General features: G+C 44.6%; 1 protein-coding gene and 1 non-coding gene across 2 annotated transcripts in view; both read right to left on the bottom strand.

The window, feature by feature from the left end:
* Positions 1 to 27194, bottom strand: part of SLC5A9 (solute carrier family 5 member 9) — a 221397-nt gene that overhangs the window by 114642 nt on the left and 79561 nt on the right. Inside the window, exons 6-9 of the mRNA XM_060231788.1 lie at positions 26668 to 26773; positions 21531 to 21611; positions 5420 to 5625; positions 4528 to 4663 (exon numbers count right to left, since the gene is read on the bottom strand). Of these exons, the coding sequence (XP_060087771.1) occupies positions 4528 to 4663; positions 5420 to 5625; positions 21531 to 21611; positions 26668 to 26773 (529 nt within the window). The remainder of the gene's footprint in view (positions 1 to 4527; positions 4664 to 5419; positions 5626 to 21530; positions 21612 to 26667; positions 26774 to 27194) is intronic.
* On the bottom strand, positions 1817 to 1891 carry TRNAM-CAU (transfer RNA methionine (anticodon CAU)). Its single transcript has one exon. It is a non-coding gene; the product is annotated as a tRNA-Met (tRNA).

Raw genomic sequence — 27194 nt, 5'->3', positions numbered from 1 at the left:
GTAACACTCAGATAAACTTCCTCTATACGAATACAGGTGAAGCTTTATTGACTTGTTATATGAGCAAGACCCTTTCCTTAGGAACGGCTTGCCAGGACTAAGCACAGAAGTTACACATGTCACTAAGTAACCCCAGAGAGCAGACTCCCCCAACTTTACAATAAACATTCCAGAAAGCAGTCTAATCTAAACACAAGCTCTTATCTTCTGAGACTCTCAGGCCAGATGTTGGTGGGAGGATGAAGTCTCTCAGGCTAGTGAGAATTAGAGCCTTTCACACACTTTCCCAAGGATTGCCACCCCCCGCCCCCCCAGGCTTGATACCAGCTAGAGATGCAATAAAAGAATAATAACCGACAACAGTCTACTAGGCTTAAAACATGGCAGGAGCCATGACATGGGCCCTGACACTTTCCCTTAATTGGCTGAATGCTCCTCTCCCTCCTCCCCATCCTTTGGGGAGAAAATGAGGTGGAAGGAAAGAGCTGGTGGTGGGGGGGGGGGAGAGGGAGTCCCATGGCTGCTTTAAGACCACCAAAGTTTTATTCCAAATATAAGCTTTTATAGGATCATAGAACTGTAAGAGACCTCCATCTAGTCCAACCCCCTGCACAATGCAGGAAATTCACAAATACCCCCCACATCCAGTGACCCCTGCTCCATGTCCAGAAGATGGCAAAAAAAAAAAAACAAAACCCTCCAGGATCCCTGGTCAAAATGGCCTGAAGAAAAAAATGCTGCTTGAGCCCATAATGGTGATCAGCATTTCGCTGGACATATAAGAAGAGACTGTGCAAACTTGATCTGCTTACATTCATAGAATCAGCATTGCTGTCTGATGGTCATCTAGCCTCTGTTTAAAAACCTCCAAAGAAGGAGAGCCCATCACCTCCTGAGGAAGCCTGTTCCACTGAGGAACCACACTAACTCTGTCAGGAAGTTCTTCCTAATGTTTAGATGAAAACTCTTTTGATTTAATTCCAACCCATTGGTTCTGGTCCTACCTTCTGGGACAACAGAAAACAACTCTGTACCACCCACTATATCACACTCCTTCAAATACTTGAATATGGTTATTGTATTGCCTTTCAGTCATCTCCTTCCCAGCCAAAACATACCCAAGCTCCTTCCACTTTTCATCATAGAACTTGATCTCCTGACCCCTCACCATCTTCATTGCCCTCTTCTGGACACATTCCAGCTTGTCTATATCTGTCTTAAGTTATGGTGCCCAAAACTGTGCAAGCACACTTCTTCAGAGAAAGAGAGGGAGGGAGAATGAAAGAGCCCAAGAGAGTCAGAGAGAGAGAGAGCTAGAGAGAGAGAGAGCTAGAGAGAGAGAGAGAGAGAGAGAGAGAGAGAGAGAGAGACCTTTCCAGTTCTAACAGATGGGGGGGGGAGGGAAGAAACCTAACAACGTTTGCAATCTTTATTAGTGGAAGGGAGCAAGGGCGAGAGACAGAGACCCCCCCTTCCAATTTTAGCAAATGGGGGGGAAAGAAACCTAACATCACAGCTTACAACCTTTATTAGTGGAAGCATCGCAACAAGTAACAAAAATTGTGTCAGGACATGAGCTTTCACGGGTCACTGCTCACTTCTTCAGATACAACTAGAATCTGAGTCCATCTGTCCTTTCATGTTGGAGAGTGAAGTGATTTCAGACACCAAATGAACATATGAACATATGAAGCTGCCATATACTGAATCAGATCCTCAGTCCATCGAAGTCAGTATTGTCTACTCAGACTGACAGTGGCTTTCCAGGGTCTCAAGCTGAGGTTTTTCATGCCTACTTGTCTGGACCCTTTTTAGTTGGAGATGCTGGGGATTGAACCTGGGACCTTCTGCTTATGAGGCAGATGCTCTACCACTGAGCTACCATCCCTCCCTCAAATGACAACAGCAGGCATTGGTAATGAGAGAAGCAATCTAGGTCTCAATTCAGTTATCAGACAAGGATGCATCGTCTTGAGCTTTGTTATTAGTTGTAATTCAGTAGCTTTTCTTTTTAATCTCCCTTTGAAATCCCTTTGTAAGAGAACTGCTACTCTTAGGTCAGCAACTGGATGTCCTGGAAAGTTAAAATGTTCTGCCATTTTTTTTAATGTTATGGTTTCTAGTAGCAGTAGAAAATTTATTTTATTTATTTATTTATTTACCTTAAATTTGTATGCCACCCACTCCATACAGACTCTGGGCAGCTCACAGTCACAATAACAATACCTGATGGTTATAAAATCAAAAGATATATAACAATTTATAATTTAAAAACTTAAAAATGGTGCTATAAAATTTCTTACATAGGTGGTCCAGCTTAATTATAGTTCTTAATTCTCTGTATTGCTCTATTAGGTGTCTTATAGATGGATGGTAGTGTTCAGCAACATACTAGTGGCAGTAACGCATTCGTTGCTGTAGGTCTGCCGGAAAAGGTCGGTTTACAGGCCCTGCAAAATTGGGAGAGATCCCACAGGGCTCTCATGGCATCTGGAAGTGCATTCCATAGATTAGGGGCTGCCACAGAGAAGGCCCTCACCAGTGTAGAACATAATCTGGCCTCCCTTGGCCCAGGGATGGATAACAGATGTTCCTGAATGCAGTGCTCTCTGGGGTATATATGGGGAAAGGCGGTCCCTTAGATAGACAGGTCCTTGGCCATATAGGGTTTTAACACTTTGAAGCAGATTCAGTACACAATAGGGTTTTAACACTTTGAAGCGGATTCAGTTCACAATAAGCAGCCAGTGCAGCTCTTTCAGCACCGGTTGAATGTGCTTCCACCAAGGGAGCCCCATTAACAACCACGCTGCAGCGTTCTGCACTAGCTGCAGTTTCTGAGTCAGGGTCAAAGGTAGCCCCATGTAGAGGGCATTACAGTAGTCTATCCTCGAGGTGACCGTAGCATGGATCACCATTGCTAAGTCATGCTGCTCCAGGAAAGGGGCCAGTTGTCATACCTGCCGCAGATGAAAAAAGGCAGACTTGGCAGTGGCTGCCACCTGGACCTCCATAGTCAGAGGGGGCTCCAGAAGCACTCCCAAGCTCCTGACCTTAGGGGCCGGTATCAACGCAAACCATCAAAGGTCGGCAAGGGAATCTCCCTTCCTGGACCACTGTGACTCAGATAGAGAACCTCCGTCTTCCTCGGATTCAGCTTCAGTCGACTCAGCCTGAGCCAGGATGTCACGTCTTGTAATGCCAGGTCAAAGTTATCCAGGGTGGAGCCAGACTGGCCACCCATCAACAGATAGAGCTAGGTGTCATCCGCATATTGATGGCACCCAAGCCCGTACCTCCTGACAATCTGGGCAAGGGGGCACATATAGATGTTAAATAACATCGGGGATAGAACCGCCCCTTGTGGCACACCACATATAAGTGGGTGTTTCTGGAATAATTCCTCCCCTATCACCACCCTTTGTCCCCAACCTTGGAGGAAAGAGGACAGCCATTGTAGGGCGGAACCCCTGAATCCCCACATTGATGAGGTGGCTAGTCAGTAGCTGATGGTCAACCATATCAAAAGCGGCTGACAGATCTAATAACAGCAGCACTGCTGAGCCGCCTCAATCCAGATGCTGCAGGAGGTCATCTATGAGGGTAACCAGGACCATCTCGTCCCCAAGGCCCCAGGCAAAAGCTGGACTGAAACGCATCCAGCACTGAAGTGTCATTATTATTATAACTGAGCCACTACAGCCCACTCTATGACCTTACCCAAAAAGGGTAGGTTTGACACCGTCCAAAAGTTTGCCAATTCGGCTGGGTCAGCAGATGGCTTTTTAAAGAGGGAGCAAACCACAGCCTCTTTAAGGGGCATGGGAAAGATCCCTTCACAGAGGGATCTGTTGATAATAACCTATAATGGTTCACGTAGTGTCGCCTGGCTGACTTTCACCAGCCAAGACGGGCACGGATCCAGCCCACAGGTGGTAGGACACACAGTAACAAGGGTCCTGTCGACTTCCTCCAGGCTGAGTGGAGTGAAGGAATCCGGAAAAGGACCAGAAGACATGCTTGGTGCCTCGAGTTCACTCACTGTTTCAAATGTGGCGTGGCAAGAGTCTAGTAGCACCTTAAAGGCTAACAAAAGTTGTGGTAGGGTATGTGCTTTTGTGAGTCACTGCTCACTTCTTTAGACTTATTTCCGTTTATTCTTTACATCCTCCTGGACTGAATCCTCCTGAGACCAAGGTTTCCTGTCTCATTACCAATGCTGATATCTCCACGCCTACTACCCCTCTGCATATCAGACCTATTCCAATCAAGGCTGCTATTGCCATTTGGAATCTGAAATCATTTTAATAAAGTTTAGTCTAGTGCATCATGTTACATTTTATGGCACACATGGGCTGACCCAACAAAGTGAGATCTGGTCCTCATGACAAATGAGTTGACACCTCTGATTTAAATTATCACATGGATGTGGCAAAACTCTCCAGATTACTGCATGTGCCCTGCAGTAAGTTTATAGTTAGTTTATATAGCCACCAAAAGCTTTATTATAACTTCATAACATCTTACCTGGAAAGAGAGCTCTGCTGATCATTCCTGGCATGACAATGAAAAACATCGGGAAAATTTTCAAATATCCACCCAGCACTGATCCACCTTTAGCATGAGAAAGGTTCTTTGCTGAAAGAGACCTTTGCACAATGACCTGAAGTAGAGTAGAAAGGGAGGAACAAATTACTACAACACTAAGTTGGCTAGATCAGATAGCTTTAGAGAATTCCAAATTCTGTGAGAAACAGCCCCTGTAAATAAGAGAATATGACTTTGGTTCCACAAATGCTTATGTAATGCTCTGGTCATCCAGACACTCTTCAGTAAGCAAAACTTCTTACTCTTCAGTAAGCAAAAGTTATGTTCTATGTGGAACAGCACTGCTGGGTTAAATATCTGTGTATTTAATTTAGCATGGCATTAATCTGGTAAGAAGTTTTGTACTTTTAAGGTATAGTTTATGTAATCATTTGTTAATTTTAATTGTTGTTCTCACAATGCATGGTTGTTTAGATTGTCTGAGGCTTCTCTTTCTTTTCTTACCTCACATCCCATACTACAGTTAGGGTTATTGTCCTGCCCACTGTGAACAAAGTTTGATCAATTTTGCACTTCGTTACTTTCCCAAATGGTGTGGTTTAACTCTTCTACTGAATTCTCTTATCGAAAGTGTGCTTACATTCTGTGTAACAGAAATAATTCCTATGTTCTCAAAGTAAGAGGAAGAAGCAAGTTTAGAACTTACGCATAATTTTTTTTCTGAGAGGAAAAAAAAGAATTTTAATTCCTGCATAATATTTTCCATGTGTTTAATTTTACAGGCCACATTCTCCAACCTTCTATTAGAGGAAAATAATAACATTCTTCAAGAAGCGAAGGGGTAACGGTGGGGGGCTAACATTGACTTTACCTGATCAGTGCACCAGCACCAAAGGGCAAGCACTGAAAGGCCAAAGATAAGTCCAGGCCATGGAATATCTCCAGTGACAGGATCCCTGAGCATGTGGAAGGCATCTTGACGTGGCAAGTGACAGGTAGTATTTGGGACAATGACACTGGGTATTGCTGTACTATACTTTTCTTGCAGCCCTTCGTACCACCCAACTTTCTCAAAGCCTGAAAAGGAAGAGGGAAAAACATAAAGTTCATTTTCTGCAGTTTTTTTTCTTTAGCCATCTGTCATTCCCCCCCCCCCCCCTTCCAGGCTCCTTTCTCATTCTCTCTCTATATTCTTGGAAGCTGTATGAGAAAAGTATTCAGAACATAGTAGTTAAAGAACTTTAGATTGCTTGAGTGGTCTTGCAGCCTGTACAAAATCAACCAATCATGAATCCCTTTGTTTTTTTCCTTCTACAGCATTCAGCACTGTTGAATTTTATATTATCAGTTAGGGTTGTCAACCTCCAGATGATGACTAGAGATCTTCTAGAATTACAGCTGATCTCTAGGCAACAGGTAGAAGTTCACCTGGAGAAACAGCTGCTTTGGTGGACTCTATGGCATTATACCACACGGATGTCTCTTTCCTTCCCAAACCCCAAGTTTTTCCAAGCTAAAGATCCCCAAGCGTTTTAACTTTTTTCATAGAGAAAGTGTTCCAACCCTTTAATCATTCTAGTTGCCCTTTTCTGCACTTTTTCCAATGCTATAACATCTTTTTTGAGAAAAGCAGGAAGCAAGCGACCTCAGCAGGGTATAATGACACAGCCCTCACCTGGAGATGGGCAGCAATGGATCTCCAGGCAGAAATGGCTAATTTTGAGAATGGATTCCATGCCATGGTACCTGGCCGAGGTCTCACCCTTTCTCAAACCCATCCTCTCCAGGCCCCATTTACCAAATCCCCAGGAATTTACCAACCTGGAGTTGGCAACTGCTAATGCGCATTGGCTGTCATAGAGGGACTGCTGCTGAACAGGGCCTAGTTAAGTCATGCCAGCCGAGGGGCATCAAGTCACCCAGAGGGTGCTGCCAGGCCTAGGATAGCCAACCTCCAGGTAGAGCCTGAAGATCTCCTGGGATCAGAACAGAATTCCAGACAACTGAATTCCTCACCTTTTGTGGAGTTTTACATCTACATTTGCAAAAGAAGGAAGAAAGCATGCAGGTCCTCACCCTTCACAGAGGCTGGAGGTTCAAGTCAGCTGTCTCTCAAGACTGCCCAGTCATAGGTGGGTGGGGTGGGGGTTTGAAACCCCAGTCAAGGTGCTGCTGTCACACACACACTCCCAGCCACCCAAAATGGGCTTGCTTTGGGTCTGGTTGGAACTGGGCTTTTATTCCAGGAGCGGGGAGAAGTGGGCAGAGCCACAAACAACCTGGAGCAGGGGAGAGATGCGACCCAGACAAAGACCCCTGCCCCCTGCACAGCAGTATGTACATGCCACCTTCCTTGCAAGGGAAGATGAGCTCAGAGGAGAAGAAGGCACCCTGCTTGGCTGCTCTTGCATGAAGAGCATCCGGGTGGGGCAGGTGCACTCTCCTCTTCCAAGCTTGGAGGAGAAGAACACACCCCGCTTGGCTGCTCTCATTTTCAAGGTGAAAGCAGCTGGGTGGAGTGCATTCTCCTCTGAGCCCAGCTTCCCTTGCAAGGGAAGCCAGGCTCAGTGGAAAGTGGTAGAAAGGAGGGCTGGCCAGAGTCTGCCCAGCCCGCCTTCCATGCCATGTCACATGCTCTCCCTGCAGGCAGGTGTGCGGCAGCAGGGCAGATGTGGGTGATTGGACATGGGGCAGCCTGGGGTGCTCAAGGCCCCGGCACTGGGCCTGTCAGCATCCTGGGCAGGCAAAAGAGGAAGTGGTGACATGTGCACCGCTCAGAGGCTGCCTTCCTTTGCAAACAAATGCAGCCTTTGAGTGGTAGGGAGAGGCGCCCCAGGCCACCTCCAACCTTGCCTACTCCCATGTGCCGGGCATGGGTCCTGCCACCCCAGACAAGGACCCCAGCCCCTCGTGGTGGTGCGCACATTGCTGCTGTGCACCACCTTTTGCCTGCCCAGGACCCTGGCAGGTGAAGGGGGTAGTGGGGCATCTCTCCGCCACTCAAAGGCTGCATTTTTTTGCAAAGGAAGGCAGCCTCTGAGTGTTGCACATGTCACCACTGCCTATTTTGCCTGTCCAGGATGTGGGCAGGGCCAGTGCTAGGTCCTTGGCATGCCAGCCCCGTAGCTTGGGGGACCAAAGTGGGGTCAGCTATTGTATGTCTGTGTGGAGCTGTCACACCATGCTTATACTTATAAATAAATAATAAATAAAATAATAAATACAAGTGGTTTATTGCATACAAATGCTTCAGGGTTTTTTATTATTATTGTTACAAATAAAAGTGGTTTACTGCACAATAATGTTTCAGGTTTGTTATAATTTATTACAGAAGGAAGGGAGAATTGACAGAAGTAACAGGAGGCTGAAGATGGTTCCTTATTTCCAGTTCTTTTTTCATCCCTTATTCAACCAAAAACACGGAGGAGGGTTAGAAAACTTTCAACATCAAAATAAGAGGTGGCCCACCATATAGTACACATCACCATGTTCAGTGGACTTTCAGTGGACAAGAGAGCCAACTTGGTGTAGTGGTTAAGTGCGCGGACTCTTATCTGGGAGAACCAGGTTTGATTTCCCACTCTTCCACTTGCAACTGCTGGAATGGCCTTGGGTCAGCCATAGCTCTTGCAGGAGGTGTCCTTGAAAGGGGAGCTGCTGTGAGAGCCCTCTCAGCCCCACCCACCTCACAGGGTGTCTGTTGTGAGGGGATAAGATATAGGAGATTGTAAGCCACTCTGAGTCTCTGATTCAAAGAGAAGGGCGGGGTATAAATCTGCAATTCTTCTTCTTCTTCTTTCCCTTTCTAGGAGACATGTTCTGGTTCCTTGTCCAAAGAGTCGTTCTCATGCCAGCTGCTCTGAAGCAGAGTGCCCCCAAGATAATCACACAGACAGACTTGGTCCTGGCTGCATCATAAAACAATTTTTGAACTACCCCAAATGACACATCCCCACACTCTGGAGACTGTCCTCCAAGAAGTCATGCAGTGGTGCCCAGTCCAAACACTGTTTGCCCTCTACACTCCAAAGTAAGGTCTGGATCACTGTATATCACAGGGGTGGCCACATATGGTTCTTTCACATATATTGTGTGGCTCTCAAAGCCCCCACTGCCTCATTGGCCAACTTAGAGAAGGCATTTCTCTCTTTAAAACACTTCCCCAAGCCAACCAAGCTGGCAGCTTGGAGAATGCATTTAAATTTGCTTTCTTTCCACCTCTCCCTCCCTCATTCATTTGCCTTCCTTTCTCTCCCTCCCTCCCTGCAGCTCTCAGATATCTGACGTTCATGTCTTGTGGCTCTCAAACACATGATTTATTTATTTATTTATTTATTTACTTATTTATTTATTTATTTATTTCGATTTATATCCCGCCCTACCCCACCGAAGCGGGCTCAGGGCGGCTATGTGTTTGGGGTGGTCCAAATATTGTTTTAGGGTATAGCCTGGCCCCAGTGTCTGCCTATTTGAGTGTCCTGGGGGCACCTTGCTCTGAAACAGCTGGCATGAGAACCACTGTTTGGACCATGAGGGAGCACATGTCCTTGTGAAGGGCAAAGTCCCCTGAACTTGGAGGTGTATGAGATATGGTCCCTGGAGTGCTACAGCACTGTGGGCACCCCAGGCTGACACCTGTCCTGTGCCCGCCCATTCACATCTGCCCTGCTACCACAATCCCGCCCGCAAGGAGAGCAGGTGATACGGCATGGAAGGAGGGCTGGGTAGGCTCTGGCTGAGCCAGGCCTGCAAAGTGTGCTCTTGGAGGCTTGGAACACCTCCAAGAACACACTGTGGAGGTGTTTTCCTCTGAGTCGTGCTTAGAGAAGCAGTGCCGATGCCCTGCCCATCTGCTTTCACCTTAAAGGCAAGAGCAGCCGGGCAGGGTGTGTTCTCCTCCAAGTCAGACCTCCCTTGCGAGGGAAGCCCAGCTCAGAGAAGCTAAGCCCCCACCTGGCTGCTTTCACCTTTCAAGTGTAGAAACAGCCAAACATAGAGAGACAGAGAAAGAATTAGAGGAATGCATAAAGTGAGAGTTATGAAAAAGTTTGGGAGAAAGGAATCAAATAAAGGGGGAGGAAGGAAGGAAGAAAGACAGGGAGACAGAGAAATGACAGGAAGACAGGCAAACAGCCAGGAAGGTAGGCAGCCATTAGAAGCCTGCCTTTCACCCCCTCCCACTTGCAGATGCGGGGGAAGCAAAAGGGAGCTTCAAATGGCTTTCTACTTCTTTAAGAAACAGCCCATAGTATCCTAATTTTAATAGAAAGAGTGAAAACTATTTGCAGGTGGAAAGGGGGCTTGAGTATAGAGTATGTTGAGTATAGAATACAGAGAGTCTATTTATCTGGTGCTGAACTTCCTCCTCCCCCTGTTGTGATGGAATATTCCTTTTTCTGTCTGTTGATTATATTTTTAACTGTTTTCTGTCAGTTTGCTTCAGTGTATATAGTTATTAAATGACATTCAATGTTACTTAAGCAAGTATGTCTACCGCATGATATTAGGTCACACTGGATTCAACCACAGACTGTTCTGTAAATGAAGAGGTGGAATATTGCCCCTCGGTGGGAACACATTCAACCAGTGCTAAAAGAGCTGCACTGGCTGCCTATTGTGTACCGAATCCGCTTCAAAGTGTTGATATTGACCATTAAGGCCCTATATGGCCAAGTACCTGTCTATCTAAGGGGCCACCTTACCCCACTGCGTTCAGGAAGTCAACATCTGTTATCCATCCCCGGACCAAGGGAGGCCAGATTATGCTCTACACAGGCGAGGGCCTTCTCTGTGGCAGTTCCTAATTTATGGAATGCAATTCAAGAGGCCACAAGAGCCCTGCGGGATCTCTCCCAATTCCTCAGGGCCTGCAAAATCTACCTTTTCTGGCAGGTCTACAGTAACTAATGCATGAGGAGCTGCCACTAATATGTCGCTGAGTACTATCATCCATCTATAAGACACCTAATAGACCACGACAGAGAATTAAGAACTATAATGAAGCTGGACTGCCTATGTAAGAAATTTTATAGCACCATTTTAAATTTTTTAATTTTTAAATTATAAATTGTTATATGTTTTTGATTTTATAACCATAAGGCATTGTTATTATGGTATTGTGACTGTGAGCCGCCCAGAGTCCATGTGGAGGGCAGCATACAAATGTAAGGTAAATAAATAAATAAAATAAAGAGGAGTTTCTGGCATATTTATAAATAGAATATATATACTTCAGCTTCTGAACAGTAGGGGCGTGGTGGGGGGGGCGGTACTGGGTGAGTGTAACTTTGGCGGGGAGTGTTAGTTGGAGGTGGCAAAACAGTGGCAGCATTGTTTGGTGTGGGAGATGGACTGAGGAGAGGCAGTAGTAATCAGTAAGGCTCCATGAGAACCTCTCAGCAGAGAACTGTCTTGCTCAAAGGTCAGTGGCCTTCTGATGAGGTTCTGACCTGACAGATCAGGCAGATCACAGAGAGGCTACCCAATGACAGGGGGGGAGCGGCGACAGACAGAGTGTCAGCCAATACTTGGTGCAGTACAGTCCCAGTGACTGCAATGAATCAGGACACCGGAAATTGCCACCACACCTTCGGTTTTATGACTAAAGGATGGCCTGGCCTGACAAAGTGACATTTATGTCAGAGCTGGCCCTTGTAGCAAATGAGTTTGACGCTTCTGACCAGAGCCTGGAAAGACGGACAAGGCAGAGAAAACTTAGTTTATATTTCTCTTTATACTAAAAGAGTGATGGTAGAGTAACTTAAGATCTTCTTGAATGACACATCTGCCCTTCACCCATTTATCTGTGTTTGGAGTATGGAATATTCAGATCTCATTTTAAGTGTAGACAAGGGCTGTACTTCTTTGTTATTACTGGGTTTTTCAGTAGTCTTTGATACAGTGGACCATGCCATCCAATTAAGACCTTTGGGGGGTAGGTACCAGGGGATATGCTGTGGAATGTTTTAAATAATTCTATACAGATTAGATCCAGATGCTTGTTGTTGGAGACCATTTGTCATCACTGTGGGACTTGTCCTGTGGAGTTCCACAAAACAGTTTTAATTCCTATGTTTTTAAATTTTTATGTAAAGCCCTTGGGGAAGATCATTCATGGTTTTGGATTTAGGTATTGTCAATATACTGATGGCTTCCAGATGTATATTCTTTGTCCAGAGAAGGAATGCTGCTGTAGATGTCCTAAACCACTACCATGCCACTATAATCAAATGGTTAAAGGTGAAAAAGTTGAAACTGAATCCCAACAAGGTGGAGGTGATGTTGCTAAGGATGTCTGATGTATTGGAGGGTATTATACTTTCCACCTTTGATGGGTTTTAGCTGACCTTGTCTTGAGGACAACTTAAAAACTTCAGCTGCTACACAACGTTGCCGCTTGATTATTGTCAGAAACTGTCAGAAACTTTTAGCTGACCATGTCTTGAGAAAAACTTAGAAACTTCAGCTGCTATACAGCATTGCAGCTTGATTACTGTCAGAAACACAGTCACTTCATTAGTGACTTACTAATTTCTGGGTTCAGTTCAACATACTGGAAAATTCCAGTACATCTGCTTTTTCACCTTGATCATTAATCAGGTTTTAAAAAAACCTGTTCAGTAAAGTCAGTATTTCTTTGTCTTTGTGAATGCAATTTGTGGGGGTTTTTTGTTTTCGTTATTGCTTTTTGGGAGAACCACGATGACACTTTTTTTTTCTTTAGTTCAACTCAAGGATGCATTTTGGCTGATGAAAGGGCCAGCATGTCAGAGAGAATTTTGAATGCCTACCTGATGGTCAAAGAAAATTTATATCATGTATATGTTGGTGTATCTGCTGGTATGCTCTGGATTTGTGAGGCTTAATAATATACAGCACACTGACGTGTGCTAACTATTTACATTTATTTACAGATATACAAGTTATAACTGTTCTGGTATACACTTGACAAAGTGCTTCACCAGACACCATGTTTGAGAGCAGAGAAAACACTGTACAAGCTTTTCCCAGTTATATAGATATAGCTATACACAAGCACCAATCAGCACACAGTGCTGAGTCATTCTGCATAGGCATAAGTACTCTGGACAGAACCGGTATGCACCTGTTAAGGGAAGCTGTCAGGAACTGTCACAGATCATGAACTGTCATTTGCATTAGACTCCAGCCTGAAGTCTTATTAGCAAGCATATGTTGACACTCCCCCTAAGACTTAGGCAGTGAGTCCCAGCCTTTGTTTCAGAGTTATAAATTTGTCCACATTTAAACATTTAGTGAACATGTCTGCTACATTTACATCAGAAGAACAGTACTGTAACATAATCAAACCTCTATGTACAGTCTCCCTGACATTCTGATAACGAATGTTAATGTGTCTACTTCTTATTTTGACACACTGTGCATTTGCCAACTGTTGAGCAGCAGTATTGTCACAAAATACACATATGGGTAATTTACATTGCATGTTCAAGTCTATTAGCAGCTGATATAACCATTCCAGCTGAGCAACACAATCACTTAATGCAGAATATTCTGCTTCACAATTGCTAGTTGAGACGTGTGGTTGTTTCAAAGATTTCCACAATACAAGAGCTCTATGCACATACACAGCATAGCCTGTTGTGGACCTTCCATCTTTTCTATCTCCCCAGGTCGAATCAATGTAAGGTGTTACTTGTTGTGCTGAAGTCTAGCACAACATTACACCAAACTGGAGAGCCAGTTTGGTGTAATGGTTAAGTGTGCGGACTCTTATCTGGGAGAACCGGGTTTGATTCCCCACTCCTCCACTTGCACCTGCTAGCATGGCCTTGGGTCCGCCATAGCTCTGGCAGAGGTTGTCCTTGAAAGGGCAGCTGCTGTGAGAGCCCTCTCCAGCCCCACCCACCTCACAGGGTGTCTGTTGTGGGGGAGGAAGGTAAAGGAGATTGTGAGCCGCTCTGAGACTCTTTGGAGTGGAGGGCAGGATAGAAATCCAATATCTTCTTCTTCTTCTTAATTTGTTTGCAGCAGTACCTTTTTGATACCTCAATACTCTTTTTGCAGCAGTCAAATCTTTCATAAAAGGACATGCACACTTCTGACTGCAACATATGGGACTGCAATGGCCCATAACCCTGTTGGCATATCTGCTGGTATGCTCTGGATTTGTGAGGCTTAATAATATACAGCACACTAACGTGTGCTAACTATTTACATTTATTTACAGATATACAAGTTATAGTTGTTCTGGTATATACTCGACAAAGTGCTTTGCCAGACACCACGTTTGAGAGCAGAGAAAACACTGTACAAGCTTTCCCCAGTTATATACATATAGCTATACACAAGCACCAATCAGCACACAGTGCTGAGTTATTCTGCATAGGCATATGTACTCTGGACAGAACTGGTATGCACCTGTTAAGGGAAGCTGTCAGGAACTGTCACAGATCATGAACTATCATTTGCATTAGACTCCAGCCTGAAGTCTTACTAGCAAGCATATGCTGACAGTATAAACAAAGTATACCATGTTAATATGGCACAAGAGTTTTTACAGATGGCAAGAGCAGCTCATGTTCATCACAAGCAATATTGTGATAAACAGCATGCCATTAAAGAGAAGGAACAAAAGGAAAATGAAAAGAAAAGGAAAAAGCAGAGAAGTTAGACAGATTTAAGAAGTTAATGAAAAGGATAGTGTGCAAGAGAAGGAAGCAAAACTGAAAAAGCTGGGACAAGAATAAAATGACAAGAAGATGATTGCTGAAATGTTGCTAAGTGATACAACCAAATGTGTAAAGGGGGCTGCTGAAAGAAAGAATGTGGTGGGATTTAAAACGGCACAACTTATGCTAGAAGCAGTGGAGAAAGCAATGGAAGAAGATGGGCAGAAATGCTTGCAAAAATGCATGCAGAAAACTGTTGAGAAACAGAGTTCGTTAATAATTTCTTTTTTCAGCAAAAAACCCTAAGATAAAGTAAAAGCAAAGACAACTCTTACCTTACAGTAATTATGTTGTATTCTCATAATTATTTTATATATTATTTTAATATAGTTTGCTGTTTTATTATCTGCAGTATACAATTATTTTTAAAAGGGAATCTTCTTTGCCTTAAATTTTGTACTATAATGAACATTGTCCTATCTTCATAAAAAAAATTCAGTAAAAAGATATGCGATGCCTGGCTATGGGGGTGCTGGAGGCCAGATAATTTTTAATGAAGTCCCAGTTTCACTTTTAAAACACAACAACAACAACAATATAATAATATTTAATTTATATCCCACCCTCCTCGCCGTAGCAGGCTCAGGGCATAACAACTTCAACAATCACAATACATATAATAGATCATTAATACATATTATAAATCATACATTAAAATCATATATTACAAATCAAACATTAAAACCATTTAAATTGGTTTGGAGCAAAAATCTTGATGTTACACTAACTTATCAATAGTATGAAATTAAATTGTTCCATAATTTCTCAGTTTTTTTACAGTATTTGGGCAGTTTTGGGGGATTTTGGTCAGTAAAATCAGTAATTTTGACCCTTTGACTAGTTCCCACTTCTGTTTCTCTACAATTCCATTATGGCCTAGGATCTGCATATCTGCAGGACTTCCTGTTCTGATATGCTCTTTTGCAACAACTTCACTCATTTGAGCAAAACTTCCTGAAGGAGCCAGTCTTCAAATGGGAAAGATCATCAGTTGCCTGTGCCCAAACATTCTCTGTTGCATCTCTCACTGGGTAGAATTGTCTGTCTCAGGAAAGCGCTTATCTTTATATTGTTCCACAGAGTGTTTATAATGGAATTGTTCAAGAGGGAATTATAGATAGAGATTGTGATAAATGCTTTTTTCCCCAACCTTGATCTGGCTGATTTGATGACATGGATCCATGCCACAGTAACATTGAGGCTAGACTGTAACATACTATCCGTATTATCTACAAGGGCCAGCCCATGTAAACTTTAGGTACTACAACACAGCAATTCAATTACTATCAGAAGCTTTATTTCACCTGCTCTGTACATGATTTGTCTCTGAGTTCATTTTAAGGTGCTGGTTATTTTCTACAAAGTACTTCAAAGTCTAGGACCCATTTATCTGCAGGAATTTATTTTCTTATATGATCCAGTCCAACAGCTTTGCTCACTTGTACAAAGCCATCTGAAGGCAACATTTGGAAGCTTGCAGCCTGCAGCGTAGCTGCTAGGCTGCTTCTGTGCTGTTTGCCTCCCTGGGAGGGAGAATCAGAAGTCACCCGTTTGGGCGCGCAATGTGAGGGGCAGGGCTAGCCGCTTTAATGGCTAGCTCCACGTTCCCCTCAGTTAATTCCGTCGTTGATCGGACGACGTTGGGGGCTTCGTTGCAGGCTCTTCCGATCTGATGGTCAGGAGCCTGTCGCTGCGTCGGCGGGCCGTTCCTTTGGCCTGAGGATCGTTTAGGCGGCAGTGACAGTGACGTCTGGCTGAGTCCCAGGGAGTTTGAGCTGCGTTGGGCTGCGGGTGGTCGCCCTGTTTGTGAAGGGGTCATTGGTGTCTTGGGTGAGTTGTGTGGCTCCAGGGGTCTCTGAGCGGGGGGTTTTCTTGGGAGGTGGGGTGGTCTGCTTCCCCCCCTTTTTATTTTTGGGGAAGAGGATGGCCTGGAGGGACTGGGGCTCTGTGGTCAATCTCCACCATCTCCAGCTATAAAGGGTGCAGGCAGATAGGTGTGTAAAACCTGCGACTCTGACGGACAGGAGGGACAGGGGCTCGGTGGACATCTTCAGCATCTCCAGCTATAAGGGGGTGCAGGCAGTTAGGCGTGAAAAACCTCAGCCTGCGTCCCTGAAGATCTCATTTGAGGCTCAGGTCTGCCCCCCCCCCCCAGCTGTTTGGGGGATCAGATTGCCTTGGTGGGTTGGAGGGGACCTTTGGTGGCTATTTTAGTCCTGTTGCTGGGGGAAGATTAGGCAGCCATTTTGTGCCCTTTCTTGGAGGGAGATAGGGCATTTAAGAGACTAGTGGCAGCCATTTTGTGTGTCTTCCCTGGGGAAAGGGAAAGCAGACATTTTGCTTACTTAGTGAGAGAGTGGAGCGGCCATTTTAAGTCTCCTTTCTTGTAGGTGTGGGGCGGCCATTTTAGGACTGGATTAGAGCCCTGTGGCGCAGAGTGGTAAAGCTGCAGTACTGCAGTCGGAGCCTTCTGCACATGACTTGAGTTCAATCCCGGCGGAAGCTGGGTTCAGGTAGCCGGCTCCAGGTTGACTCAGCTCTCCATCTTGGGGAGGGATGGTGGCTCAGTGGTAGAGCATCTGCTTGGTAAGCAGAAGGTCCCAGGTTCAATCCCCGGCATCTCCAACTTAAAGGGTCCAGGCAAATAGGTGTGAAAAACCTTAGCTTGAGACCCTGGGGAGCCACTGCCGGTGTGCGGAGACAATGCTGACTTTGACATACCGAGGGTCTGATTCAGTATAAGACAGCGTCATATGTTCTTATTTCGGAGGTGATTGTTTGCTCAGACAATTCTGTGGCAATATGGCTGGGGGTATGGGCGCAGGCAAGCCTAAAGGCAAGAAGCCTGCACCCAGACCGTCTAGAGTGCCTGCTAGGAGGCCACCACCCCCGTCATCTTCAGAGGATGAGGATGGAGCAGCAGTAGAATCTAGTATATTGCACAGGCTGAGGGCGCTTGAGCAGGTGTCAGGTATCCCTTCTCCAAGTGAGGGGGGGGGGAATAAGGCAATCCAAGAAGGCAAGGCAAGTTAACATTCTCACCAGGCTGTCTATTCTTGAGGGCAGGTATGGTGGAGTCATGCCTGGCAGGGATGTCGGTCTCAGTGGTCCTGATGCAGGTACGGTGGATGCAGCTGGGACATCCGGTGTTGGTTTGCCAGTGGTTCCTGCTGGTCTTGGTGGTAGGTGTTGTGATAACTTACAGGTGGGGCCTGGGCAGGTTTGGCCATCGGGTGTATGGGGGCCTGCTTTGGCGACTGGGCAGGGTACTTCAGGAGTGAATACTGTGGTGCCTGCGTCTTCCGGGGTGTGAGTACCGCAAAATTGGGCATGGACAGGTATGCATACCTTGTTGGGGATCAGGTGCAGGGCAGATGAACTTGGCGGGACCAGTTATGGGGGCACCTTCTCCTTATGGGGTGGTGCCTTTTGCAGCCTTGCCCTTTGGGGAGGTTGCTTTACCGCTTGGGGATCATCTGCTTCCTGCCACCAGGGAAAAAATTTTAAAAGGGGAATATGTGGACATTTTTTCTCTTCTCTATCGTGAATTGGAGAAAAAGGATAAGAAGGAATTAGATGAGAAAGAGAAGGAGAAGTTGAAGAAGCGAAAGGTGGACAGGACCTGGGCAAATTGGCTTCCTGGGTTCTGTGTTTATGCTGGGGTGATCGCCAGGGCGCAGCCATGGCACGTGGCGTCCTTGTTCCAGTATCTGGATATAATTTACAAGGGCTATACGGCCTTTAGCGGACCAGCCTGGTTACAATATGACCAGGAATTTCAGATGAGGGCTGCCCTGTATCCGTCTCTTCAATGGGATCGGATTCATCAGCAGCTTTGGCTGCAGGTGATGTCCCCGGCTAGGCCTAATCTGGGTGATCGCTCAGATAGCGGTCACTTGGTAAATAGGTTGTCCACCTCTGCCTCTGCTGCATCAAACTATCCCCGTGGTACAGCGGGGCAGGCAGTTCAACCCCGCTTGCTCTGCTGGGAATTCAGAGCCCTTGGAGTATGCAATAAGAAAGTGTGCCAGTTTAAGCACAAGTGCCCCATGTGTGGGGGATCCCACTCTTTTGATGACTGCCCTAAAATCCGGGGGCATTGGAATGCATAGAAGCCTGAGGGGAATGGAGGAAGCTTTCCGGCCAAGATAAGGCCCCAGCCCGATAAGGGTGGGACCTCTTGAGCGGCAGGTATCCTTGGAGGGCTGATCGTTCGTATTTGTTGGAGGGTTTTAAGTTCGGTTTTAGGATCCCTTTTCAGGGGTCTCGAGTTCAGTTTATGTCTGGAAACCTTAAGTCAGTTCAAGGTTTGGAGCAGGTCGTTAGGGACAAGATTGCTTAGGAGCTGGCTGAGTGGGCAGCTGCTGGCTGGTTTTGCTGAGCTGGTAGCTGAACTTGGGGTTCCCTTAGCTCCTGAGATGACGGACCTTTTTGCGGATAGAGATCGACACTATAGCACAGTTGTTAAGGGTGCCGCTTTAGAAGATAGCGGAGTTGAGGGTTAGGATTTGTACCTTTCTTCTTAAGAAGAATGTTACTCTGTTGGAATTGCAGTAGCTTGTGGGGCACCTCAACTTTGCCTGCAAAGTTGTCGCTCCTGGAAGGGCTTTTCTTAATAGACTGTGTGATGCTATGGCAGGGTTGCGCCTGCCTCAGCACAGAACTAGGGTTACCTGCAGCATGAAGGATGATGTGAGGGTTTGGCAGGAATTTTTGGAGTCTTTTAATGGAGTCTCCTTTTGGGGGGAGGAATTGAGGCTGAGCTCCAAGTCATGTCTGAGGCTGCTGGTTCCTTGGGTTTTGGGGTTTATTTCCGTGGACATTGGTGTGCGACTAGCTGGCCTGATTCGTGGGCAAGGGTAGGGGTGAACCGGGATCTCACGTTTCTCAAGTTCTTTCCCATCTTAGTTGCAGTTTGGCTGTGGGGAAAGGATATGGCCAATCACACCGTTCATTTTTGGTGTGATAATATGGCAGTGGTCCACGTCATTAATTCCCTCTCATGCAAATCTGGGTGGGTTATGAGATTGGTGAGGGCCTTCACTCTGCGTTGTTTGCGACTTAATATTCTGTTTTTAGCCAAACATGTTCCTGGGGTAAGTAATGGGGTGGCTGACGTAAACAGATGGAGAGATTTTATCTGCTGGCCCCAGAGGCAGACAGGTGCCAATGCCCCAGGAGCTATGGCTGATTGGAGAGCCAAAGCCTGCAGAGCGATAGGTCTAGCCATTGCGCCTAGCACGCGGAAGTCTTACGAACGGGCTGTGCGGCAGTTTGAAGACTTTAGGGCTGAGGTAGGGTACCGCAGGGTGTGGCCCCTTCCAGTGGAGGAATTACTCCATTACTGTGTTTTGCTGAGAGTAAGGGGTTGGCAGTGTGATCCATTAGGGGGCGCCTGTCCGCGTTGGCTTTTGCCAGCAAGGCACTGGGTTATAGGGAAGACACAGCAGACTTTTGTCTGCGAAAGATGTTGGAGGGGTGGTCTAGAGAGGCCGGTCCCAGGGTTGATACATGGAGTCCCGTGTTTCCTTCGATTCTACGTGGCTTGATGAGTATCCTGCTACTTCTATTCTGAGGCTGGGTTGGTGGCGTTCATTGGCCTATAAGGCCTATGTGCAACCTTTTCTCAGGCCGTGAGTAACTTTGGTTGTTGGAATGTTATTGGTTCTGTTTGTGTTAACTGTTTTTTCTCTTTAGATGCTGCTGTTCCTGGCCAGAGGAGCCGGAGCCGAGTTCTCATCTGCGGCCATAGACACGTGTTTTGGGCCGCTCTTCAGGCACAGAGAACTGCGGTTGGCTCTCAGCTGGGACTCAGCCAGCATGCCATTATCGAATGGCAGGGGCATCGGGGCCTTCAGTGGCCGGGCTTGCTGCCATTATGGTTCAATTATAGAGCGGGTCCTCCTCTTCAGATCTTAATTGTTCACCTTGGAGGTAATGATCTGGGGTTGTTGAAGGGCAAGGCCTTGGTATGGCAAGCCCGTGATGATTTCCAGCACATTTGGGAGCAATGGCCGGGGACCATCATAGTGTGGTCAGCCATGCTGCCCCGCCTGGTATGGCATTGTGCTTTGGACCCCGCAGTTATGGAAAGGGCCAGGTATAAGGCTAACAAGGAGATTAAAAAGGTGCTGGAAGGGGGGTTGGGCCAATATTTGCCCCATCCGGATATTTTGGTAAGATGTCCTGGCCTCTACAGAGGGGATGGGGTCCATCTCTTGGAAAAGAGTAATATGCTTTTCCTGAGAGATTTGCAGCAAGGGTTGCGGGTGGCTTTGGGCCTCCCGGTAGGCGCTAAGCCCTAAGTAGAGACTTGGCCTTAGTAGTGGCAGGTTTTTGGGGTTTAGGATACTATGCGGCTAGGGGAGGACTGTGACGTATCCCCCTTTCGGGGAATTTGGGGTCTGGCATGAACAACCTGGGGTTTGGAGACCCGGGTTTGGAGATTGCAGACTGTCCAGGAGGCTCGGCTAGAGGGTGCCTTTCTTGCGAGACGTGCGTCTGGGTTTGGGGCCCTCTGGTGCGTGCCTCCCTGCTGGGCCTGCCTGGAGGGAGCTGAGTCGCTCAGCTCTGGCTGGGGGCTGGGTCTCTCGCCCGTTAATGGCAGGGGAGCGGTTGCGGTGACCCCTAGCCCTGACCAGGCTGCTGGTGGGGTACCCTTGCTGTTTATGCTGTTAGTTAATAAAGTGGCCCAATTTTATTCCAACGCATTGTGTCTGACTCTTATTCTGACCTTGGGGGGCAACATGCAAATGGGTAGAATCAATAGCTGCACAGACCAGGGTATTGTCTGTTGCAGCTCCTACTTGTTGAAATCACCTATCTGATGAGATCAAGAAGACTCCCACACTGTAAATGCATAAAATGGAATTGTTCAGAAGGGGATTTTTTAAATAAAGGAAATAGGGATATAATTTTAATGGTTGTGATAAATTTTAAGCAGTTTAATTGCATGTATGCATTGTACTGCTTTTATTGCATTGTTTCCTAATTTTGCAATCCAGTTTTATTACATTGTTCATTGCTTGTATAATGCCATTTTAATATACATAATTATTTTAACATTTTGTAGTGCACCTTGGGTTTCAGCAAGTAAGGTGGGCTATAAATTGAGTAAATTTATAGATATCTTTATATTAGTTAGTTTATTAAGAACAATTTGATATGTAGTTTGTTCTTCAATATAGATAGTATTGAACCATATGGTTTTTGAAGCTAAATGTATCACCCTGTCAGCTAAAGGAAATAAGCAACACATTTCTTTCCTCTCACCTATGAACATGAGAACCAAAGCTCCAAACACCATGATCACAGTCTGCAGAGCATCTGTGTATATCACAGCAGCTAAGCCACCTGTAGAAAGAACAACAGAAAACTGACTTTATTACTAGTACATCTATATTTTTAAAAGAATTTGCTTTGGAAGTGAGTTCATTTCAGTCTAAAAAAAAATTAAATACAAAGCTCTTGAAGAAACAACCAGGGGAAAAATAATAATGTAAAACTGAGAATGCTCTGCTGTTGTTAAATGGCTATAAGCGAACAAGTCAAAACTGAATCCTGACAAGATAGAGGTAATACTGTCAGTGAAGGGTGAGGTTCTGATGGATATTGTGTTTCCTCTGTTTGATGGGGTTCAGCTGACCCTTGCTGATTCAGTTAGGAGCCTAGGGATTATACTGGACATAGAAAATTAATGCAGTTACAAAAATACTTTCTTCCATCTTCATTTAAACTGGAAGATGAAACCTCTGCCTTGACTGATCTGGTTATGTGGATCCATGCCAGGGTGACTTTGAGACTAGACCAAAGGTATTGAACTCATTTGTTACAAGGGCCAGCTCTGACATAATTGTCATCTTGTCTGGCCAGGCCATGTGTGCCATAAAATGTAACATAAGGTGCCAGAACTATAGACTTCATAAAGATGATTTCAGATGTTGAATGGCAATAGCAGGGTTGCTTAGATTAGGTGTGATATGCAGAGGGGTAGGAGGCATGCAGATATCAGCATTGATAATGAGACAGGAAACCAAAGTCTCAGTTTGGTCCAGGAGGATGCAAAGAATAAATGGAAATGTCTGAAAAAGTGGGGAGTGACTCACAAAAGCTCATACCGTACCACGACTTTTGTTAGTCTTTACTAGACTTTTCCTCTTTCTACTGCTTTTAGAAACCAAACCATTCAAAAACCAGTGGGGAACATTTTAACTTTCCAGGGTATTCAGTTGCTGACTTAAGAGTAGCAGTTGTCTTATAAACGGATTTCAAAGCGAGATTAGAAAGAGAAACTGAATTGCGACTGATAATGAAACCCCATCTGTTAGAACTGGAAAGGGAGATCTCTCTCTCTCTCTTTCTCCCCTCCCTCCTATGCTCCCTACCACTAATAAAGTTTGCAAGCTGTAGAATGTAGATTCAGATTTTCACTGGAACATGGACAGGGTGCCAGATAGAATTGCACTAATCCTGATCATGGAACTCATTTGTACTAACTGGTCTTAACATTACCTTCAAAGTATTATCATTATCATTACATTGAAAGTATTATATTTGCATAACTTGCCTTAAAGTATATAGTGCCTTTAAGAGGTCTGGGGAACAAAGAACAATGGCTTCTATTAGAGTCTTTGCTAAGCATATTAGATATGAAGGAAGCCTCTTTATCAGAAATGTAGTATCACCATCTGTTCTGTAAACATCCTTTGATAAGGAGAACTTTTCTCCCTCCCTCAGGAAAGACCCCCTAGCCTGAAGGAGCCATCATGCCCACGCAGTAGAGATTTTACTTACTGACACATTTTCTGAAACCAAGCCAAAAATCTAAAACAAAGACCCTGCGCAACATCTTTTGGCCATCTGCACATTCTTAGAGGAACACCTAAGCACAGAAATGCTAGATGCCAGGAAGGCAGGAGGTTGGAAACACAGAACAAAGAAATCCCTAAGGAATTACCTCACCCTGATAGAGATGGGTTTCTTTAAGCCAATAGGGAAAGGCTAGAACCTGAGAGTGGGAGCTTCGTAGCCAAGCAGCTGAATTTGCTTTGTTTTCAGAAAATTGTATAAATATGCTATGTTTTTAAAAGGAAAGCTGAAGAAAAATGGAGGAAGAGTGAAAGAAGGGTGAAGGATTGTTTTCCTTCCCACATCAATGTGAAAATAATAAAAGACCTGCATATCTCTCTCTTTACACCTCTGTTGCTGAGTCTCTTGATTGGAGAAAAAAGGGGACTCTGCTATGCACAACAAGCTGTGCTGTTAGGTTTCTTTTCCCTCTGTCTGTTAGAACTGGAAAGGGGGATCTCTCTTTCTCTCTCTCATGCTCTCTCTGGCTTTTTCACTCTTCCATCTCTCTCCCTCTACAGAAGTGTTTGCACAAAAAAGCTCAGGATTTTTTTTGAGCAGGAACGCAGTTCCGGCTGGCTTGGCATCAGCGGTATGGTCTAATGTACAAATAAGTTCCTGCTTGGCTTTTTCTACAAAAAAAGCCCTGTGTGAAACAATGATGATATCAGGGGTGTACCTTAATATGCAAATGAGTTCCTGCTGGGCTTTTTCTACAAAAAAAGCCCTACAAAAGCTTATACTGGGAGTAAAACTTTGTTGGACTTAAAGCTGCCATGGGACTCCAACTCTCTTTCCCTCTCCCTCTCCTTCTTTCCTTATGCCTCAGTTCCTCCTCAAAGGAGGGGGAGGAGAGAGAGGAGCACTCAGCCAATCAGGGGAAGGGAGGCTTGGCTTTCTTTCTCTCCTCTGTGAATCAGCAAGCAGGAGAGAAGAGAACTAGGCAAAAGCGAGCAGCAGGAAGCAAGAAGCAGACAAAGGCCAGTTGTTTGCAGGTCAGATAGAAGCCCCACAGGGGGCAGTTTCATCCTGTGGACCATATGTTTGACACCTCTGAACTAGACAATTGTAATGTACTCTAAATGAGTCTGCTCTTGAAGTCAGCTCAGAAACTCCAATTGATACAGAATGCTGTAGTTTAGTTACTATCAGGAGTGAGGCACAGCAACCTGAAGACCAGACTATTGTAATACTCTCTACCTGGGTCTGAGCTTGAAAGCAGTCCATAAACTTTAGCTGATACATGCATACAGGGGTCATTTTGTAGAAAAAGAGGTACCAGAGCTCATTAGCAGAGCGCATTTGCATAACTCATTTGAATATGCCACACACCCCTGGCATCACCCGAAGGTGTACTAAATTATATCAGCTCAGCATCTTCCTTAAAATGCTTCTTGAATTAGAATTGTCATAATAAAACCTTACTTTCTCCTATGTGGCCACAGTGGCATGATAAAGATTTCCATCTCTCTGCTTTCTATGTTTTGGTTATTTCCCAATATTTTTAGGGGGGGGGGATATTAGAAAGTTGGTCAAATCTTGGAGTCCAGCAAAATTCTTACAGGGGAGTTAACAATGGAGCCCAGATGCGAGTATTTTTTTGGGGGGGTAGGGAGGTAAGAAAGAAAGAGCACAATAAAATTTAGAGGTTCTGGAGCTCTGCTCCTGTGAGCTCCTGCCAAAAATGAGGCCTGCATGCATATAATATACATACACATATTACTCATTCTACTCATTGGTTGCCTGTTAGTTAGTCCAAGGCATTTGTTATCATGGCCTTCGTGGCCTTTGGCCTTCACATGTTCAGGATTGCATCTCCTGCTATGCTCTACTGTAATGGCTTTGAACATCTTCTGAGCAAAGCCTGCTGAAGCTACCACTCTGTAAGTGGGTAAAATCAATAGCCACATGTATATTTGCATTCTCTGCTGTGGCTCCCTCATTGTAGAATGGCCTGCCTGAGGAAGTCATGAAGGCTCCCACACTGTGTAACACAGAACTGTTCAGATTGACCTTTTTATAAATGGAATAAAGCTTCCAAATAATAGAATGATTCAAGAAGTTACACTGGAAAAACTTTGAAACTGTTAAAGGAGGAAGAATTTGGTTCTAAATTGAAAATTTCAGAATTATTGTTTCAGGGCTCTGTTATCTAATGGGGAGTTCATTGGAGAATAAATGTTTTATTCCTTTTATTTAGTCCTTTTGCTTGTTAATGGTTCATCAGAAGTCTGCTCAAGGTGGCTTACAATTAAGGTAATAAAATTAGTATAAAAACAACATTAGTAAAACAAGCCATTGGACATACATAGCTTAAGGTATTCTTAAAACAACCCTCAGACGAGAAGCAATTTTTTTGTAATCTTAGTCCTATTACATTTTTATTGAATGTTACATGTTTTTTTTGGAATTTGGGGGTTCTGTGGGGGAGTGGTTCCTGTAGCTGCCCTGCAAATTTGGTGCCTCTCCCTCAAATCCCCTCCTCCCCAATGCCCATACATTACCTTATGTTTTGCTGTAGAAAAGCATGGGGAATGGGGACACCCTCTTTCGGTTCACCTAGAATTGTACTCCTTTGTCCAATCTTTTTGGAACTTTTTGAAACTGTTAAAGGAGGGAGAATTTGGTTCTAAATTGTAAATTTCAGAATTATTGTTTCAGGGCTCTGTTATCTAATGGGGAGTTCATTGGAGAATAAATGTTTTATTCTCTTTGAATTATTGCAAGATTCATTCCAAGTTCTGCCCTACAGAATCCACAAACTGAGGTTATAGAAGCGTGGTCTTACCAAATATATCACATTCAACCAGCTATGACAACTTGTTGAAAACCTTGGTTATTTTCCTATTTCATCTGGTCCATACAAGGTCAGTGCTATCTGAAGGAAACAAAGTTGTTTGGGACAGTTTCTTTCCCTGGATGTTCTGTCATCTGGTTGCGCTAGCAGTACAGTGAATGAGAGCTAGTGTGGTTTAGTGGTTAGAGGGCTACAGTAAGCTTGGAGAGGCCAAAATTCAAATTCCAAGTCACAATGGAAAAACTTGGATCAATTATTCCCTCTCTGCCTCACCTGCCTCCCAGGATTACTATGAGGATAAAACAGAAGAGGGAAAAACATGTTCATAGACTTTGGAGGACAGGTGGGCTAAAAATGTCATGAATTTAATAAAATTAATGAATAATGGTTTGGTGATACTGAACAATCACACATGAAATAACTACTTTTTCACAACAACACGTTTTTGAAGATACCAGGCTGAATGCAGTAAACTGCAAACTACTGCAGTTTGTTTCAAATGGTTTTCTCATCATTATTGTGGATATTTCACATCAAGCTGATAAACTAGACTAAATTAAAATCTCTTTCTGATCTAACATTTTGCTGATATAGAAGAGCTTAGATTCTAGATAAACGACATACACCATCCTGTTTGACAAAGTGTGCAAGCACATGAAAGCTCACATCCTGAATAAAACTTTGTTGGTCTTAAAGTTGCTATTGGACTCTAACTTTGTTGCATACTTCAAATTAGGGTATTCTATGACTATAGTGTACAGTTACCTGCTATAGTGTAGATGGCTGTCACCACTAACAAGATGACAGTAGACAAGTAAAGGTTCCAACCCAAGGAGATTTGGATAAAAAGTGCACCAGAGAAAATATCTGTCTAGAGGAGAGAAAAAGAAAAGTACTTGTTACTGTTAGGTCCAGTCATTCAGTATGTCTGTATAATAATTCTAGAACAAAGCAGTAGAGAAGTGCACCTTTTAGACCAACTAAGTTTTATTCAGAATGTAAGCTTTCGTATTCTCTTAAGCAGATTTCATCAGACAAAATGGAATGGCAAGCCATCTTTAAATATAGAGAAAGTGGGCAGTGAGTTGGTATGTAGAGTCATGGGATGTTTTTAGCAGATTAAAAGAATCACAAATTGGGGTCTGTGTTTGTTTAGTATTGTTAACTGGGCTGCGACAGCAGTGGAGGGTGATAAAAAGCAGATGTGACATAGGTCTGAAGTGGCTTAAATCTGGGTGTCATTCTGGCTTTTTAGTTGTGGGTTTAAATGGAGAGCATTAGTATCTCAAGAA

This window comes from Heteronotia binoei, chromosome 2 (genome assembly GCF_032191835.1).
Source record: "Heteronotia binoei isolate CCM8104 ecotype False Entrance Well chromosome 2, APGP_CSIRO_Hbin_v1, whole genome shotgun sequence".
Classification (NCBI taxonomy): domain Eukaryota; kingdom Metazoa; phylum Chordata; class Lepidosauria; order Squamata; family Gekkonidae; genus Heteronotia; species Heteronotia binoei.
This window is presented reverse-complemented; position numbering and strand designations above follow the sequence as displayed.